The sequence below is a fragment of the Labrus mixtus genome, chromosome 13, assembly GCF_963584025.1.
Source record: "Labrus mixtus chromosome 13, fLabMix1.1, whole genome shotgun sequence".
Classification (NCBI taxonomy): domain Eukaryota; kingdom Metazoa; phylum Chordata; class Actinopteri; order Labriformes; family Labridae; genus Labrus; species Labrus mixtus.
Window position 1 is genome coordinate 21,111,072 of NC_083624.1, and position 19,422 is coordinate 21,130,493.

General features: G+C 38.1%; 2 protein-coding genes across 4 annotated transcripts in view; one reads left to right on the forward strand and one right to left on the reverse strand.

Annotated features, from left to right (window-relative positions):
• Nucleotides 1–9,120: 9,120 nt before the first annotated feature.
• On the forward strand, nucleotides 9,121–12,424 carry serp2 (stress-associated endoplasmic reticulum protein family member 2). Its single transcript, XM_061054137.1, has 3 exons — nucleotides 9,121–9,235; nucleotides 10,946–11,018; nucleotides 11,461–12,424. Exons 1-3 carry the CDS (start codon nucleotides 9,152–9,154, stop codon nucleotides 11,499–11,501), a joined length of 198 nt encoding a protein of 65 aa, XP_060910120.1. The 5' UTR covers nucleotides 9,121–9,151; the 3' UTR covers nucleotides 11,502–12,424.
• A 123-nt stretch (nucleotides 12,425–12,547) lies between these two features.
• Nucleotides 12,548–19,422, reverse strand: part of tsc22d1 (TSC22 domain family, member 1) — a 30,619-nt gene continuing 23,744 nt past the window's right edge. For 2 of the 3 annotated variants that reach the window (XM_061054134.1, XM_061054136.1), the window contains exons 2-3: nucleotides 15,784–15,835; nucleotides 12,548–14,237 (exon numbers count right to left, since the gene is read on the reverse strand). In XM_061054134.1, the coding sequence (XP_060910117.1) occupies nucleotides 13,968–14,237; nucleotides 15,784–15,835 (322 nt within the window). In that variant the 3' untranslated portion in view covers nucleotides 12,548–13,967. Of the gene's footprint in view, nucleotides 14,238–15,783; nucleotides 15,836–16,207; nucleotides 16,728–19,422 lie in introns of those variants that run through there. The other variant, XM_061054135.1, reaches the window with a different exon arrangement.

The following is a 19,422-nucleotide window of genomic DNA, read 5'->3' on the forward strand; positions in this document are numbered from 1 at the left end:
AATCGACACATGTTGCAGTATCAAAACCATGTATATAAAGAAAAAGTAACTCTTCTGGCAAAGTCTTAACTGAGGTGAAATTGTAAAAAATAATCAATCAATCATCAAGCCTGACCAAGCAGCAACCTCAGATGGTGAAAAATGAAGCTAAAGGGGAAGTGTTCCCTGAGTGTCTGCTCGGGACTGTCTCCAAAAGGCCCACAAGTCCCATCAACACCACATATTAAAATGTCTGTTTTGACAGCAGAAATAAACATATTTATAACCTGGTACAAAAAATGATTTTGGTCTGATCAGTAAATGTCTTTATCAACACATAATGTAGGGTCTACCTGTTTGTCAGGAGGCTGAAGGCCCGTCTCAGGTCCAGATCTTTGCCTGTTGTTAGGCTGACCGAAGTTTTGATAGTCTCCAGCCCTTTGGATACCAATGACTGACATCACTCAGACTTTGTCCATGTTAATATACAGTCTATAAGTCTGACCAAAGGATTTCTAATAACACAGTACAGAGATGACGTTCTCAGAACTCTTGAAATTCTGCTTCAAAATAATTTATATGTTTTGGTTGATTTTCATTAGATAAGGTGAGAGCATTTAGTGAAGGGTTAGTCTCTGTGTTAATCTTTTTCCTTTGCAATGTGTCTCATTCTGTCAATTTGTGATACACCTTTTTCTCCTCAGTCATCCTGACAAATCTACTTCAATACTATCCTTTTCAAATGTGTGTGTGTGTGTGTGTCCCAATTGGCTTTCACCAGGGAGATGACCCAGTTTCTTGGCATCACCAGAAACCCCTAGAGCGGACAGAGAGTAATGCAACTCACAACTAACAACTCTGCAAACACACTAACCACAAAGCATCAATGTGGTTGTGTTTGAAGTTTGAATTGTGTGTGTGTGCTACGCCAGCAGGCTAAGCTAACTTGCTTCCACTTCCAGCAGAAAGCAAAATGTTAATCCTTATAATTACAGATGTAAACATTAATCTTTAGAGTGTTAACAGTGGCTTTGTGGAAAGGAAAAATAACTTTAGAAAAAGTAACCATGTATATAACAACCCCTGTTCTCATATGTCAAAAAACATTCTCACATGTCACAAATGAGCCTCTTCACCACAAGCAATGCATTCCTGAAAAGTTCCCAACATTACCTGGGTCTAGGCTTCATGGGGAAAAAGACAAATCTTCAAACCTCTCTACCAGGGAGAGATAGACAGAAGACATCCTTTGTGCTGAGGCAGTTCACTGTATAATGTCTTTCACATCGTTTGGAGAAACTGTTCAAACTGATAATATATTATCAATGATGGTAGCTAATCGTAGTTTTCTTGCCTCTGTATTTTTTAACACTCTTGTTGCTGTTTGTTTTTTAATGCTTTTATTTCAGAGAAAGGACAGTTTATAGACGGAGAAGTGAAGTAGGGAGAGAGTGGGGAATGACATGCCACTAGGTTTTAGGTGCCCGTTTTTAACACATTTTAAATGAAATATATCTACCGGATAGGTCAATTAGATGTTGTACTTTTATTAACCTGAAAATGATAACGTGCGTCTGTTATGACGGAGTCGCTTCTTTTGTCTTGTGGCGATGAAACCCATCACCTGACCATTCAGGGATGAGAAAGACTGAAATGAAGGTCAACATCAGTGTTAGCTTGTCATGGTTATTGTCTCTGTTTTAATGACTAAGAGTAAATCTGACTCTGTGGTCAGAGTGGAGGGAGAACAATTCTAGAAACAGATGGTGAGTCCTAAAGAAGAGCGAAACATGAGATAAATATGAGATTGTAGAGCACGGACAAGTAGAGAAGTTTTCATAAAGAGGTTAGTGTAACATACAGACACATTCATCTAATCCTCAGCGTTGTTTCCTTTCCCCATTTGGTTCAATGAGCAGTGACATGAGATGCAGCTGCTTTAAAAGAGTATGAATTGAAAGTGTTGTCATGACTCTCTGTGGCTCATTCTGCTGGCTCCGGCCCTTACACATGTGGCTCTTCCTCACGTGTGACAGCATGTGATAATACATCTTTACAACACGAGTACTGTAAGTGTGTGTATGTCTGTTTTTTCCCCTCCTGTTCTTCTCTCCGTTTTGAAGCCTGCTGTCATTGTGCTTCTTTTTTTTGTCTGCTTTGTTTAACTAATGGCTGGTCAGTAAAACAACAGCAGTTAGCTTCTAAAGCAGCGCACTGGTTTTGTTTCTCAATACAGCTGGACACTATGAAGCGAGCTTGAGCTACATAACCACCAGAAGACCCTAACAAAGAAAGGCTGGGAGCCCTAATCATCCCAACAAAGAGGGATGACCTTCCTCTTCAACGCCAGAAACTAAAAACACAGCTCCGGGCCCCTGCAGGACAAAGAGAGGAATGACAAGCTGTAATGAGACTTTTTTTTAGTTCAAATGTTAATGATTGATCATTACTTTTTTCTTTAATTCTACATGGTGATACAGGTTTTTAACTCATCACTGTGGCACAAATGCCAAATTACATTCATAGCCTTTTTTCTTGTACTTATTTAGAAGCTACATATGACATGTTCTGCAGTTGCAGTGAAAACAAAAGCATAAATGTATAGGTGTCATTTTGCATATAACATAACAACATTCTCTTTATTCTGTATTTCAAATGCATTTTGTGATTCTTATGGATGGATGGTTTATACTTCAACTTTTTGTGTGTGTGTGTTTTTTTATTGTATTTTTTTTATATTATTGTATTTTTTTTTAGAACTGCTAGGGTGGAGAGACTGCAAACACATCTCATGGGATGTATTGTGTCTGGTATTTAAAATGGGTCAAGTACAGTAGATGTAGAGGGGGGGGGGGGGGGGGGGATGCTATCACTGCTACACTTCAGTCTTCCAGACTCCGGAGGTTTTACCATTATTACTGTCATCGTGGCTGTAGATATGTTATTCATTGTTGTTGTTGCTCTTTTTGTCTCCATCCTTCCACCTTCATATCCCTCTATCCCACTTCCCCAGACCAACACAGTTTTGGCACATGGCTGGTCAACATGAGTCTGGTTTTGCTCAAGCTTTATGGTTTTCCTTGCAACTTTTTCCTTGCTAAATGTTTCTTAGTGCGCATGATTGATTGAATATTGTGTGTCTTTGTAAAATAATATAAAAATAGTAAGGTCTGTTCCCTGCTCTTCATTAAAGTGTCTTGCGATAACGTGGTGTGAATTGGCGCTATACAAATGAAGCTTGATTGATTGATGGATTCTCCCCATGTACGATGGATGATGACCCACCTTGAAGTCTTGTCATGTTTTCTCTGCATGACTGCATGACTTAGTAGCCAACACAAGTCATCTTCAGTTCACTAAATGAATTCAGTTTTTTCATTTGTCTGCCCCAAACCGTTGTTGTTCGGTTGTCACACTGTTTACATTGAACCAACACTATTACCATTAAATGTAAGACAAACATTTTCATCCCCTTCTCATAGGGACGTGAACATTTTGGTTGGATTACATTTGGGAATAAAAAATCAATACCATTTAACACTTTTTAAACTTGACATTTTGTTGGTTTAATACGCAAAAGAAGGACAAAACAAATGGTGACTATTTTTTTTTTTTTGGCAGAAGCAGTGACTTCCTGGAGTCCTGTTGACGCGGTGAAGTTAAAGAAATAGTCCTCTGTTTGTCCGGGGGGAAAACCAATATTTTCATTAACGCAGTCTGCACTTCTTCTCACTAACAAAAATTCCTTTACATTTACTTTTCCTCTTTCAGTATGCATTGGATTCTTAATGGCCCAATTATAAACTAAGATATGTGCAGGGAGCAAATACGTAGATAATGTAGCAGCAACACTGTTGTGACCTGCAATGAATATTAAAGTAACCTGTTCCACATTGTATAAAAATTCACATTAAATAGCACCTACTATGCAATCTTTCTTTTAGGTCTTCACTGTAAAGTCAACTTCATCTGTTTTATATATCCAGTGTTACTTACCTGGAGTCATTGTGTAAATACATTTACAATGAAACAGCCATCTGAGAGAATCTAGTATCCATATCAACATGTCCCCAATGGACATGCAACAAAAGACATTGAGAAGAATTGAATGTGGCCGTTCAAAAAAGAGAACACTTGAAGACGCAGCATTCTGTTGATAATGAGCAATAACAGAAAATGAAATATGACTTTAAAACCCTTTAATATGGTTGTTTTTAAGTCACTACTCATGTCATCTCCATACCTGAAAGATCTACAAACCTGGAAGAGTTTTAGCTAAGTCGACTGACCCATCCTAAAGATGATAAAAGACTGCTGACAATCATGGCTGAAATTTATTTCCACAAGTTTCTGAGGGGGCAAATGCACGATTTATTTTGGAGTATCTAGGTTGCAGTTATGAGTAAATATTTTTACTGGAAGGTTTCTCTTTTTTTGGGAGTGGAAGTCCTGCCTGTGTATTTGTGTATTTTAAAAACACATATGTCTGAAAGCCTGTTTGCCTTTCCAGGCTGCTGTTAAAGACCTGTGCATATGTGGCAGGAAACATATCAGTGTTGTTTCCCCAATGATGACAGCAGCACTGGGCTTTCAGAAAGTGAGCAGACATTTGATTCTGAAAGCAATGACATTGGACATCTCTGATTTCTGACATGAAAACAAACATAAAACAGCAGAGATGCTGGTGTGTGGGAGTGTGAAGATGTGTAGTTTTGGATATGTGTGAGCTTCTGTATATTCAGCTCTGTCTGGCACGGCAGCGTGAAGGCCACGGGGAGTTTGGTCAGAAGGCAAATGAGCCTGGCAATCAAAAAAAAAAAAAAAAGAAAGAGAAGGGGGCTTGTTGGGATGTAATGACTTTCAACCCAGCAACATGCCAACATTTCTTCTTACAGGGCTTATTTTGTTCATGTCACACCCTCACATGCAGACATCAAACATTTTCTTCCCTCCCCTACCACTCCACCCTAGTCTCTCTTTACCTGAATTCATCTCTCACGTTTCTGGTTTATTTTTCCTAGAGTTAACTACTGTTTACCTTCCTCTGGTGCGGTGCTGGACTGCATATTTCTGCTCTGCACGGTGCATGAAGACTAGAATTAAGGCAGCAGGTTTTCAGGAAAACAAGTCAGAATTCAGGTCAGAAGTTCTAAATGTTAGTCTGAAATCAGATCCATAACAAGACTACTGTATGTTTGGGTTTCCAACAATAGAGGTGCCGTGATGTAACAATGGGAGATGGCTGCTATAGGGTGCATTATGTCTCTGTGTTTTTATTTCTGCATTTTTCCTCGGGTGTTGTCCATCGATTTGGATACCATCTCACATATTTCCCCTTGCTACACCTGCTTTGTTGCGCGTGCATATGTGTTCATGTTCACTTACCTTTTCTGTCTGCCATTCTGACAACTTTTCCATAATTATCACCTCGAGCACTTGTAAACAGCCTCTGAGGCTGCTCTGCCTCTATTCATTTTGGTCTAACTCAGAGTGAGAACATATAGGTCCCTCTGTACTTACAGAAGTGTTACTACTGGCACATTCATGTGTAAATTTAAAACACAGTGTTTGAACAGATGTAGAGCCTCTGAACGTCTGGTCTGTACATCTGTAGACAGAAATGAATGTGTTGTGCATTTGGCACTGCCTATTTTTTTTTTCTTGTCAAAACATCCTCTCCCCCTCACATTCCTGCCACTTTTGCTGTTTCTGACTAAATAAACACTACAAATGTGATTTTGCATATACAAATGGACAGTTTGATTAGTCCTTTCAACTTTTCAAAATCTCTGCTCTTGATGAAAAACATCACAAGTTTGAGAAAAGTTAAAGAAAATAGTAAAAGTAAACCACGCTGCTGAAAGAACTTCACTATACCAGGCAACACAAACATAGGACTTTGGTTATTAACTTTATGGTGCATTAAAGTCTTTATTCATCAAAAGCATTATTGAGCGACAAATTAAAAACAAATACAAAAATCCTACATACAAACAATATTCAAATTCAACAAAGTCCCTCCTGAATACCCATCATGTGGTTTTTAATCGAGAAAAAATGAAATTAATGAATAATTTAGCATCAAGTTAAATAACCATTAATTAAATAAAAGCAAATTATTCAAACACAATCAGTAATATATCACTCGCATATTTTTATTTAATGATTAAAGCTGCAAAAAACCTGTAATCATGAGTGTGGGCTAGACACCTGTGAACACCTGTGAGATTTACTGAATCGAAGAAGTTTCAAAGAGAACAAACAAACTTCTTAAGTGGAGTTTTGATAGATCCTATAGTTTGGTCTGTCTCAACACTCACTCACTCACACACACACACACACACACACACAAGGAGACCGTCGGGATGGGAAGGGGAGAAGCTTGATGTTAATGTTGAACATATAAACATATAACACATTTGATCTCTAGTAGAAAAATATGCCATGTACAATAACATAGTTCTTTATTTCAATAATGATGAAGTGCCACAAATCAATAATAACTAAATATTGAATATTAGCTGTTACTCACAGTTGAGTGTAGCTCCTATTCTTTATGTTTTAACAATACCTTTTTGCAACATGTTTCAACTGAATCAAACAAAAAACATAAAGCCTTTTTTTCCCCACCACTAAATTAGCACCAATTAATCTGAGGGGAGCTGTGAGCTAACTTAATCTTCATCGACTGCATCAAAATGATGTGAAAGCATGGACCTCATGCTCAGGTTTCCATCCACAGGCAAAATGTGTTCATGCAGAGAAGCATAGCTTGTTTGCATTTTAGCGTGATAGATGCAATGTTGCGCAGCTCTAACCAGGTCCTCTGTTTACTTCTGTTTAAATGTCAATCGTCGTGCTCAGATATGAATAGAGATGTTACAACAACTTTTGATAACCAAGGATTTCATACTGAACTTTTTCTTTAGCTGTAAATTGTTAACCTGTGCTATACACTGCATAGAAGCTGTGTGTGGATTGATATGTTGTCCTTTCTCCTTACATGCAAAACCATAAACAGTTGTCTACTCATTTTTATTTTATTCTAATAAACAAGACTCTTAATTAACTAACAATAATTTCTTATTATTGTTGGGGTTTATGGTTGCATTTTGTATTTCTCCCACTTACAATCTTTGTAGTAAACACAAACATGAAAAACAAATCAATAAATCCTGCTTTAATCATCGTTTATCATCTGAAATGTAAAAACAACACTCAGGGACCACAGTGGACATCAGTGTGTGTGAACCAACTATTTGACTCCTGCTGTTGTTGCTCCAAGTTATAGCACATATGTATGTCATTCAGCCGGTCAACATTGTTCTCCCTCTGTGATAACAGCAGTGTAACACTTGTTGCTCCACTCCACACAACATAGGTCGGCTGTTTGGACTTGTTCAGCCTTCCCTTGTTTGCCTAATTGATAGAACCCCCCCCCCCCCCCCCCAAATAATTTTGATACTGTTGCTAAGCAACCTCTGATATACTTCAAACTCTGCCCTCATTTCTCTTTGAGCAGCTGAATAACTCATCAGCTGTAAGTCTGTTATAACTGTTACTGATTTCACTGAGTGTTGGCCAAATTCATGACGTCCACTATATTCAGAAGTCTACTTCTAAATGAATGCAGTCAAATACTGAGATAACTTTAAATCATTGCATGCCTGTTAGACTGCAGGAGTTATAAACTTTCAAATAGTACTTCTTATTGAACACACATTGTATGAATTGTAGCATTGCCATGTCTTCTTGAATTTCTCTCAGTATAACTTCTGAAAAATACAATACTTTAAGGAACCAGTGGCATGGTTAGAGGCTCCGTGTACGGATGCTACAGTACTCAAAGGGGGGGGGGGGGGGGGGGGGGGGGTGACTTTTTTTGATAGCTCAAGCATTTTGAATGTATGAAGGATAAGTGGTATTTATGATAAAGTTTGTAGCTGACCTTACTGACTGGCTTAAGACCCTCCTCAGCTCCAGCTCTCAGTCTGTCATTAGGTTGACTGAAAGTTAGGTTGAGAGCATTTCCAGCCTGGTGACCACCATTGATGGGCTTTCAAAGCCCCCTGCAGTAACAGACAGGTGATGTCCCTCAGGCTTTGTCTATTAATATTTACAGTCTATGGTTGGTTCTGAACAGTCCATCACCCTCAAATCAAGATGCAAAGTTAAATAAAAAATGAATATGAAGGGAAAAAACAGGGGAAAATGAGAATGCATTACTATTACAATTTGAAGCTTGATCCAAAGACAACTGGACTAGATGATGTTTCACCTCTCCTCCAGAAGGCTTCTTTAGTTCTAGACTATCTGCTGGACGGAGCAAGAAATTCAAGCCTTGGTGGATTATTAGCAAGTTGCTTTTGGATCAAGCTTTGAATTGACCATGACCTGGATGACTGAGAACACAGACATCTTACCATTACAATATTCAAACAGAGTGTGGAGGTGCACTGATTGGATCATTTTGCATTTACATAAACTAGGCTACTTCATTTGTATAACAGCCTACTATGGATTTTTGTCAAATCATATGAATTGATCTTCATCTTCTCATTACACCTTAGCCTGTTCTTGTGCATCTATAAAAAGACTCACTTGATCCCTTACAGTATTTTCAACCTTTTTTTATAAAATATTTTGTAAAAAAAAAAAAAAAAAGTGCTGCTCTCTGTCAAACTATCAGGATGCATCATAATAATTAAATATTATTTCTATACTTTCCTTGTAATCAGTGAAAACACTACCTATCAGTAATGTCTGTCTGCATCTAACGGTGAGGAGCTCTGTCAAGGAAACTAGAATTAGACATCTTACTTCCTGTGAAGATCTTCAAAATAAATGTTTGAGTTGATAAATTCTACTTTTATAATCTACTAAGAGACAGAAAACACGGCATTAAAATGTGTCGAATACTAAACCATATCCTTCTTTTGGTAAAAAGACAGACTGCATCCCTGTACCTCCTCTTGAAACGCTGCATTGATTCAGTAAAATGCCGTGCTCATATTTTGAAAGCAGAGTTAACAAGTTTCCGAGTTTGACTGTGTCAGGAGGTCTTGAAGCTTGATGCGGGGGTTGCTGCTGAAAGCCTGGTTTTCCTTCAGAAGATTTACAGGCAAAAACAGACCAATTAATCCCGGGTTGTTTTTAAAAACCGCTCCGGAAGATGGTGGCTAAGCAGAGGATCCGCATGGCAAACGAGAAACACAGCAAGAACATCACGCAGAGAGGAAACGTAGCCAAGACGCTGGTGAGCCGTCCACTGACAGAGAGATGAGAGGTGACGTTCACTCAGGTTTGATCACAGCAGCATGGTGAGGCAGATGATGGTGAAGCCGGCTGCCTCTTATCATCACACATATGTCGACCAGTCACACCTCTGCAGCTCCGTGTTTGTTTCTCTCTGGTGTAATTCAGTGTGACCCACCAAGAGGAGCTGGCTCATTCAAATGTCATTGATTCACCCTGCTCGTTACTGTAACGTGGCGTTACTCTGGAGTGACAATAAATGTTGGCCTCGAAAGATTGTGTGACAATAATCAAGAGGCTCCAAAACAGAGAAAATGTTCTAATTTATTTCACTATGAAGATGAACCATGTTCCTCCTGAATCATCTGTGAGTGCACTTTCAAACTGCACTTTGTTTTCTCTCAAATGTGATAGAATAATATCCTGGCACAGTACAAAACATAATCACAACTTTAAATATATATATATATATATATATATATATTTATATATATATATAGATAGGTTAAGAGAGGGATGAAGACTTCTGCCCACCCCCTCTCTCTCTCTCTCTCTCTCTCAGCTTCTCAGCAAAGACCTAATCAAGCCAATATGAACATTTATGAACAGTTCATCTAACAAAGGTTTAAAAGACTCATAGATGATAAACACTGTTGATTCAACAGCATGTTTTACAAATTAGGAAACTGTTTCCAATCCAAATTTTAATAAATGAAAAAAAAAATTGAAGATGAAATATTATCCTGCTTTCTTCCCCCCCCCCCGCAGTATGTTTTTTTAATTTGTCTGACACTAACCCAGTAGCACCTTTAACAGAAACTGTAAACTACATAAAAATAGTCAATCTTCTTGCAATGGTTTGGTTTGCAGTTATTGGCCATATAAAATAATCACTTTTATTTTCTGTCTGTTTTATAACCAGCTTAAAAAACTTCTCACAGGAGGAAGGCTGCTCTGTATTGTATAATGTCATTGGCCCACAGACACATTGGCATGAACACACAGTTATGATGCGTTTGTAATCAGAATGAATGAGAGGAGCCAAAGAGGAAGATTCAAATTCATTGTAAATTACACTTTACATTACACTATTTTAATGTTATTATCCTAACGAGAGTTTGTACCTGTCAAAGCCCCCCGCCCCGTTCCCCTGTCGCATAATGGTATTGAAACAGTAGGTTAAAGGTCAATAGTTGACGCTGTTTAGGCCATTTTCATTTTCTGTAACAAGACAAACACGCACATGTTATAGTATGAGGAAAACAACCACTTCCTCCAGCATAATTAAAACCTTCTAACTGCAACAACCCGTCTGAGCAGCAGCAGACAGTCAGGTCACATGTCCAAACAGATGATATCATCTCTCTCTCGAAATCTGTCTACACTCATGAGTACTGTTTCACTCATCTTTTCCATGAGAGCCACAACTGAAGAAAAAAAAAATACTCAGTCCATTTCAGAATACACTTGGGTATGTGAAAACAAAGTTCTGTGAACATTTTGATGAGCAACATCAAGATTGCATTTCAGTAGTTCTCAAAAACACAGTTACCTGTTGGAGGCATGTGAACGGAGAAAGAGTGACAGAGCCAAAAGTAAGAACCACAACTATTTAAACCTATTTCTTTACATTCAGTAATACTAAATACCTGTGTGTGTGTGTGTGTGTGTGTGTGTGTGTGTGTGTGTGTGTGTGTGTGTGTTTCCCTAGCGACCACAAGAGGAGAAGTATCCCGTGGGACCCTGGCTGCTTGCCCTTTTTGTATTTGTTGTGTGTGGATCAGGTATGCACGTGTAATGCTTTGAACTTTGAATAGAATAATAATAAGTAACTTACACAATAATTGTTGATGATCGTGTTCTACATGACGTTTAAGATGTTGCAGCTAACGTTCTGGAGGATTATTATAGATTATAGAGCTTGCCTAAGGACACACACTGACTTTTATTTTGATTTCTTTATAAAATATTTTTAATACTCTTTGTTTGGAGAAAAATTAATTGTGAAAATACAATCTGTAATGTGTGCTAAATTCTGTTTACTACTGGGGGGCTGTTAAGATACTCACCTGCTGAAACATTAGAATAAACATAGATGATGGCTCACCTTCCATGTTCATATGTCGTTAATATATGACACAATTCAAATGTTTTTTGTTTTTTTTTAGAATAAGAGTTATTCTCTATACAAATGAAAAACAACATTTTTTGGTTGTTTTCTCTTAGCCATATTTCAGATCATTCAGAGTATCCGTATGGGGATGTGAGACGGAAGAAGCCTCTGGACTCCCCCCACCCATCACCTGCCCGCCATGACCTCACCAAGCCCTGCTAGCCCGAACCGGCTCACCCCTTCCAGAGATCCAGAGACTGACACAAACGCGTCAAATCAAGCAGACCTCAGAGAGGGAAGCTTACCCGACCGCTGCCTCCACCAGAGTCCTCCTTGAGACATTCCCCTGCCCCGATCAGCGTTTACAGTGTTGCAGTCTGTGGTACTGACAGCTTTTCTATGGACAGTCTAAAACCACACTGGCTGGAGAACATGTGTGTCTCATTACTCACTGAGCACCTGTGTGTGTGTGTTTGTGTGTGTGTGTGAAGGTGTGACTGTTATTATAAGAGTGTGTTTGGCCTGTGATTCCTGCTGAAAATGTGCCATATTTCTGTTGAAGTATTTGTCTGTGTAATGTAAAGAGAACCATTTTTTCAAGTAAATGTGGAGTATTAAGGAAGTGCCGGTTTTACTTCTGGCTTTGTAGACTCCCTTTGTTTATCACACACATTAGAACTTTAAACACAGACCATTCTACCTTTCAAAGAGAAAATTAACCTACAACACGTACATTAAACCCTTCCCTAAAAGAAGGTAATACTATAAGTCTGCATCCAACAAAATAATACGGATACAGCAGGTGCTTTACTTAATGTAAGGAATGCATTTACCAGTCAATCAATTTGTATAGCTCCAAATCACAGGTTGTTTAAAAAAAACTTAACAAAAAAAGCAGGCTATAGTGTTTGTAACTATTTGTATTCACACTATGTATAAACTTTAATATGTAGGTAGTATCTGGTACAGCCCTCCTTTAACACTACATACATAAGAGTGAATACATTAGTCTGTTGAAATAGTAATCTGACCTAAGGACTGCAGCAGAGGGGGACACACTTTAAAAAATGCAACAAATGTAATGTTGTCGTACAATCATGTGGTGCCAAGACCAAAGACAGTCGCTTGAAATAACTAATGATTTGACTGGCTGAGCCCCGTTGAATTGAACAGGAATAAGAAAGAGATGGTGACCAGATGTTTATTCTCCTTTAAGCACGTTTATTGAAAGTTGTGAAGTGCAGCTGTCGAGTGCAATTGTTGTAAGTATGTTACAATATCTCATCCGGTTTTTTTTTTTTTGCAGAAACATGCACAGAAAGTGAGCATACAACTGATACACAGAATGAAAAAGAAAAAACATTTCAGGAATTTGTATTTTTTGTTTTTTTTAAATGTTGAGTTTTAAGATATTGTTCATCCAGAAATACATCACTGTCAAAAAAATGAAATTAAAAAAAAACTCAGAAAGGTGCAATACTCCAGAAAGAAAACGAGCCACGTGAAGTTGGTTTTACAGTAAGAGTTAATGTTGCAATATATCGACAACATGGTTGTCTGTGTTGTCAGTTAAATAACCTCAGCTCCTTTCCATCCACAATCTTGAAAATACAGCATTAAAAATAGATGACACAGACTGTGCAAGACCAGCACGTTCATTGCTCACCCGCTTCAATCTGTGTGACCAAGATAGCATCTGTTGTTGTTTTTCCTTTTCCTCACTATTTTACATGATACTTACACTATACAGAAATATACATCGTCTTTTGCCCATCAAACTTGTAGGAAAAGAGAAAATGCAGCGTAGCCCAATATCTCAACCCTGGCAAATAAGGTTTAAATTACATGCCACAGCAGGGTTAAGAAAACAGCAAGATGAGCTTTGTCAAGGGCAAAATGAGGAGCTTGAAAGTGAAATACTGAAATACAATATCATCATCATCTCCATAAGAAATCACGTTTTTTTTGTTCATTCCACAGTTAATGTAACAATGCTGCCAAATGTTGTTCAAAATACCCTCCCGCCCACTCCCCCATTCCAGATGGGGACTTTGTCATGATAATAATTGCTCACAATCGTCATTTGTCACTCTGAGAAGGCCTTGTGTGTCTCTCTCAAATCTCTCAGCATGTAACTTTAGGATCTAGCCTTGAGAGAGAACAACTTTTATTTACATCATTCAGCAAAAAATGTAACAACTAATACAATCCTCCACCTCCTATTCATCAATTGCCAGCATCAGTAAAATCGACATCACTTAAAATCCAGACACAGGCACAGTGATATTTTTATCTATAGTTAAGTATATCGCCACTGATAAGCTGTTTTGTTTCTTCTTGGTAAGACATTCTAGTTGATATGTCCAAGGGTTATTTGGCAAATATACGATAATTCAGTCCTCCTTCCAAACAAACCACCCATACTGAATTGCCAGATTATCCCCCTCCATGGTGCTGTAGAGCACCACTTGTCCTACTAGCTGCAACCTTCTGAGAGATAAATATGTGCAAAATTCTTGACTTAACAGCGTAACATCTTGCTGTAGAAGGCAAGTTTAGCTCTGCTGCTGTAGCAGAACAATGAAAATGTCAGTCAGTCTGTCTGTCAGCGAAGACTAGGCTACGCCGAAGGTCCAGAGCTGTGAAGTGCAGGCTGGGTGATGGTAGCGGAGCTCGTTGGTCCTGGTGTAGCCGCTGTTGGAGGGGCAGGCGGAGAACCAGTCTGAACCTGGGCCTGGAACTGGGCCATCTGCTCTGGGCTGGCGAGCGTCTTCAACAGGGTATTCTCCTGCTCCAACTGGGAGTTACGCTCGATCAGCTCCTTGATCTGCTCCTTTAGGACCTCCACCTCCTCACGCACAGCGTACATCAGGTGACTCTTCACCAGGTCCTTAAAGAGACAGAGACAGACATTTATAGAAATCAGATTTTACATGAGAAATTCATCTGAGGAAAAAAAAAAAGAGCTTGGAATGATTTGGGACGCATTTTATAGCAAATTAACCCTGATTGGTTTATTGCCCAAGGCTAGGAGACTTCTATTGTGGGACAATAATATACGTAAGCAATGAATACTTTTCTTTTTGTTAACATCAGTTAAATAATTATTGAGCATGTAAACATTTTTGTCGTATTCGATTATAATTCTTTTTGAGCTCACCTATATGATGGAGATTTAAAGCCATTTTTGCTGGTCAGAAAATACCATGCATTATCAATCAATCTTTATTTGTATAGCGTCAACTCATAACAAGTGTTATCTCGAGGCACTTTACAAAAAGCAGGTAAAAGACCTTACTCATTGCTATATTACAAAGACTCAGCTTAATCCATCATGAGCACTTTAGCAAAGCAGAAAAAGTTACAGTGGTAAGAAAAAAACTGCCTTATTTTAAAAAGTTTTAAAAGAAATCTTCAGGCCGGATCCCCAGCTCATGACGAAACAGCCTTCACAGGTCTAGACTGCGCCGGGTTTATATGTTTTTCTTAATGTGCGGCACTACCTGAACTTGGATCATTTTCAACATGACACAGATTAATCACTTTAAATTTAAAAGTCTGTTTGATCTTTAAGCCAATCAGGACAAATGTTGCTGTGAATATAAAAAATGTGTCACTTAAGTGGCAAATCTGAAAATATGTCACGCAAAAAGAAGTGACTGGCCTTTGTGATTTGTGAAATACAGTGGAGAATCAGTTTGTAAGCAAAATGCATAATTATGTTTTAATTGGAAGATAAGAGATTACTTCTGGCATCTTCAGAAACTATTTTATGGAGAAAAAAATCACATCAAATGAAGTCGATGTTTTGATTAAACCTAGAATTGATGAGATAAATTAAAAAGCCCTGATGAGAAAAACTTGATTAAGGTATTCCCAGGATGCCACGTCATGAATCCTGCCCACATTTAAGTCTTGGCCAATCAGAAACCGAGATATTTATAACTGGGCTGTGAGCTTTCAAGTGTGCCTAGCAACAGAGTTGACAAAAGCCACAACAACAAAGTGAAACGGATAATAAAGTTTTTTTTAACGTGAATTTACCTGTATTTCAGACCCGATCTGAACACACCATAAGTAAGCTTACAAGTTTACTGCATTGAATTAGAAAATATTTAATGTTTCATTGACGTTGTCTGGAGCCGGATACAGCAATTGTACGAAATTAAGTTTATATCAATATTTTTAGCAGTCTCGAGACATGATCTATGGTTAACTACCTCCGTTTAATTAGATTTTTTGCCATGTCATAAAAGCACTGGAGTTAATTATCTGACAACAATATGTGAACTGTTTAAAAAAAACAATAATAATAATAGCCCTTTTTCTATATATAAATTCTACCTTTCAGACAAACCACAATTTGTTGTATTTTACAGAAAACATCTCAGTTTATTAACCATATAAGTGATGAGAGAAACAAAGTGAAGACTCACCATTGCTTGTTCAATCTTGTTGTCTATCGCCACAACGCTGGCTCCTGACGAACTGCAAGAAAAGAAGAGGAAGATTAATATCATATTGTAGTCCAATTCGCTCTTACACAAAGAGGAGTCGCAGCCTTGGGGGGGGGGGGGGGGGGTCACCCTACACATGAATATGGGTTGTTACGGGAAGCTCCTGGAATGACTATTAATTCCTATTTTCTTTGTTAAAAAAAAAACTCCTCATGTTCCCTTCAAAGCGTTTAAGGCAATGCGGGTTAGTGTAATGACAGTGAAGCATCATTCAGCAGTGAGCAGTGTTACCTCCATCACACAGCGGTGACATTACAGGTGAAGGCAGCTGGACCATGAATACAGACACAGAGGCAGCACAGGACAATGATCACACACAGCTCTTTTTTTTTAACGTTTTTACCTTTTGTCGAGATTGACGAGCGAGCTCTCTGAGCTCAATAACGACGACAGAAACGATATGGAGAGATTTCTCAGCTGGCAGACGCCTATGTCCATAGCCATGGTGAAGCACGGCGTATTCATACTGGCCATGTTTATAATCCTCTCACAAACGACCAGCTCCGCTACACACATCCACACCTTCTTTTCAACCGACGGAAGCGGTACAAATACATCCAAGGTCAGCTCATCTCGGCACTACTGAAAATCTGCAGCTCCAAACAAACCCGCATAATTTATCCTGTGACGAACCAAGAGGCCGCTCGCTGATTGGTCGACACAGAGGCTGTTATTTAGACACGCCCCCACCTGCAGCTCAGCTGACATGTTTTAGCATAAAATATTCCAGGATCGGCTGAAACCGGGGGAAACCGGGGAAAACCGGATGAGAAGGGAAGAAGAAAGAGCTATAGTACAGAAAAACAAGCAGTAGAAGGGCAACATTTAGGACTGTTTCATTAAAGCGACAATACACATTAATAAGCGTCAGTGTGAAGGTGAATGTTTAAGCCATTAGGAATGTATTCTATTTTAACCAATTACATGTAATTCTGTAAATAACAAGTTCAGTATTTCTTTTTATTTGGGGAACCCTTACATGAAGGGTCATGATTGGTTTAGTCTTATAGTTTATCACTCATTCAAAACAATATTTGGTCATTATTTTCTTTCCATCATTTTTAGTATATTAATGATCTCTGCACTTTTTATCATGTCTTTCCTTTATCGTGTTTTTTACTGATGGCTCATTTCTACCTTGCTTTTACTCACCATGTTTTATTGATATGTGGTAAAATCCCATTCTTATCTTGCTTTTACTTTACTTGATTGAGGGTATCTTATTTTTATCTTGTTTTAATTTGTCTTATTCTTACGATGGGTTACTTTAGCTTTGTTTTTTGTTTTTTTACAATGGGCTTTTCTCTTTAGTACTGAGCACTGTTGTCACTTTATCATGTTTTGTCCCGTGCTGTTGTTTGTGTGTAAAAAGAGGCAGAGTTACCTTACCTTATAATGTAAGTGAATACAGTATGTAGTCATAAATTATAAACATTATGGAGTGATATGATTCTTTATGCAATGTTTACCATATGTTCATGGAACCATTTCACTTTTAAAACAAAGGGACTTTTAAGGTATGGAATTGCTTTCCACAAAAGATTATAAATTTCATATTTTGGCAAAGCAGTCTATTTGGCAAAGTAGTCGAGGACAGGACAGTGACAGTAGCCCAACACTTTAAGAAAACAATAATATTCATAACATCTTCGTGAAAAAAATAAATACATATATTTATATTATAAGGAGTAATCAGAGGACTGGGCACATGTTCAAAGTGAACTTCCATTCTTGCCATCTTGTTCATACTTATGTTGCCCCCATGTGGCCCTGGACAGCATTGACACTTTTTAAGGTTAAAAAAAAAACTTTGATAAGACAATCCTTGAATATTTATCCTTTATATCGATCCTATTCTCTCTAAAGGCACATTTTATAACGAGATGTCCAACACAGACATCATGGTGAAAAGACATTAAAATGACATGATTTTCTTTTTTTCTGTCAGGATCAAAACCTGTAAAGAGGTTCTGACAAGCAAAACTCTTTGTCTACCTCTAAAGGTGCACTGTGGAGTTTTGGTGGTGACATCTGAAAGTTGGAGAAGTTAAACAATTCTATGCTATATTTTCTGAACTGAATACACAAACTATTCAAAGGAAAAATGGGTCCCTGGAACACCGTTTAGAGCTTAAAAACTACCACAGAATCTGTACATTTCTCCAACTTTCACATTTCTCTACCAAAACTCCATAGTGCACCTTTAAAACTATATGTCTTAATTAATCTCAATGGAAATCATTTATTTTTAAACCATCAAATGTAAAAGTAGCGCAATCTTCTCACTCAGACATTTTCAAAGTTACTTGGAGTCTGTGACTGACTTAATTAAAACATGTTTTATGACCATTTTAACATTTCCTGTAGGTGAAAAACTGAGGGGAGTATCTTGGTCACAGAGTCATGCACGCACACCCAAAACAACTCATCTCCACAGAAATTCCCATCTCCTCTAAACAAGTCTCTCCCACAACACCAACATGCAGGAATCTACCTCTCTAGTGAAGTATGAACACATTCCTTTCACACCCAAAACCCTCAGAAACACGTGGACACAATGACGACATTCTTGAGTATGATCACACACACTGCAGTTCTCAACATGAAAGAAATACAGAAATACCACTTTTGTTTCTTCTCTCACTCAATCATCGATAGAAGGTACAAATACAAATATACAAACACTGGGTTAAAGCCAGTCCTATAAAATACTGCATGACATCAGGTGTATCATAGAGCAAACACACAAACAACTGGAGAAGAGGTCATAGACATGATGCTGTCCTGAGAAGACACAGCAGATTATCTCAGAACTATGCCAGGGTCTGTTAATGCGTAGCTGATAAATCACAAGCCTGACAAAGAGTCAGCTACCTGGGAGAGATACAAATCTCCATTGCTGTGTACCCGAGTCCATCAAACTCATTTAAAAGTCAGTAACCCTGAAATGGAGGTTTAGGCTTATTTTTCTACGACAACCCACATCTTGGATGTTGAAACCCCCTCCCGTTTGCCACCAAGAACTCTGGAATAATAACTAATTATCAATCTGTTTAAATGCACACTGCACATATTGCACAAGTTAACTTTTTCTTAAAATTGTATTTTATTTATTTTATTTACCATTTTGCACAATTTAGAATTTATTACTGTAAATATTATTTATCTTATTTTTACCTCATTTTATTTTATCTTTTTACCTCATTTGGTTGTATTGCACCGTGGGTCGGAGACAAACGCAATTTCGATTCCACTGTATGTCTGGCATATTTTGAAATTGACAATAAAGTTGACTTTGACTTGACTTATTATGCACCAGTGCCATGAACGGAGGCTCAGACAAGGTCTCTGAGAACTTGTTTAGATGTCAGCTTGTGCTCTCCTCTTGTCTGACACTTTAACAAGAAGCCATAGCTTAAAAAAAAAAAAAAAGAAGCTCTAAGCTGCATTCATCTCTTCCGATCTCTTCTTTGACTGGACGAGGGTTAAGCCAATTATCCAGACCCAAATAGCCAGTACTATTTCTGGGCTTGAATAAAAACCCATGTCTAATATCTT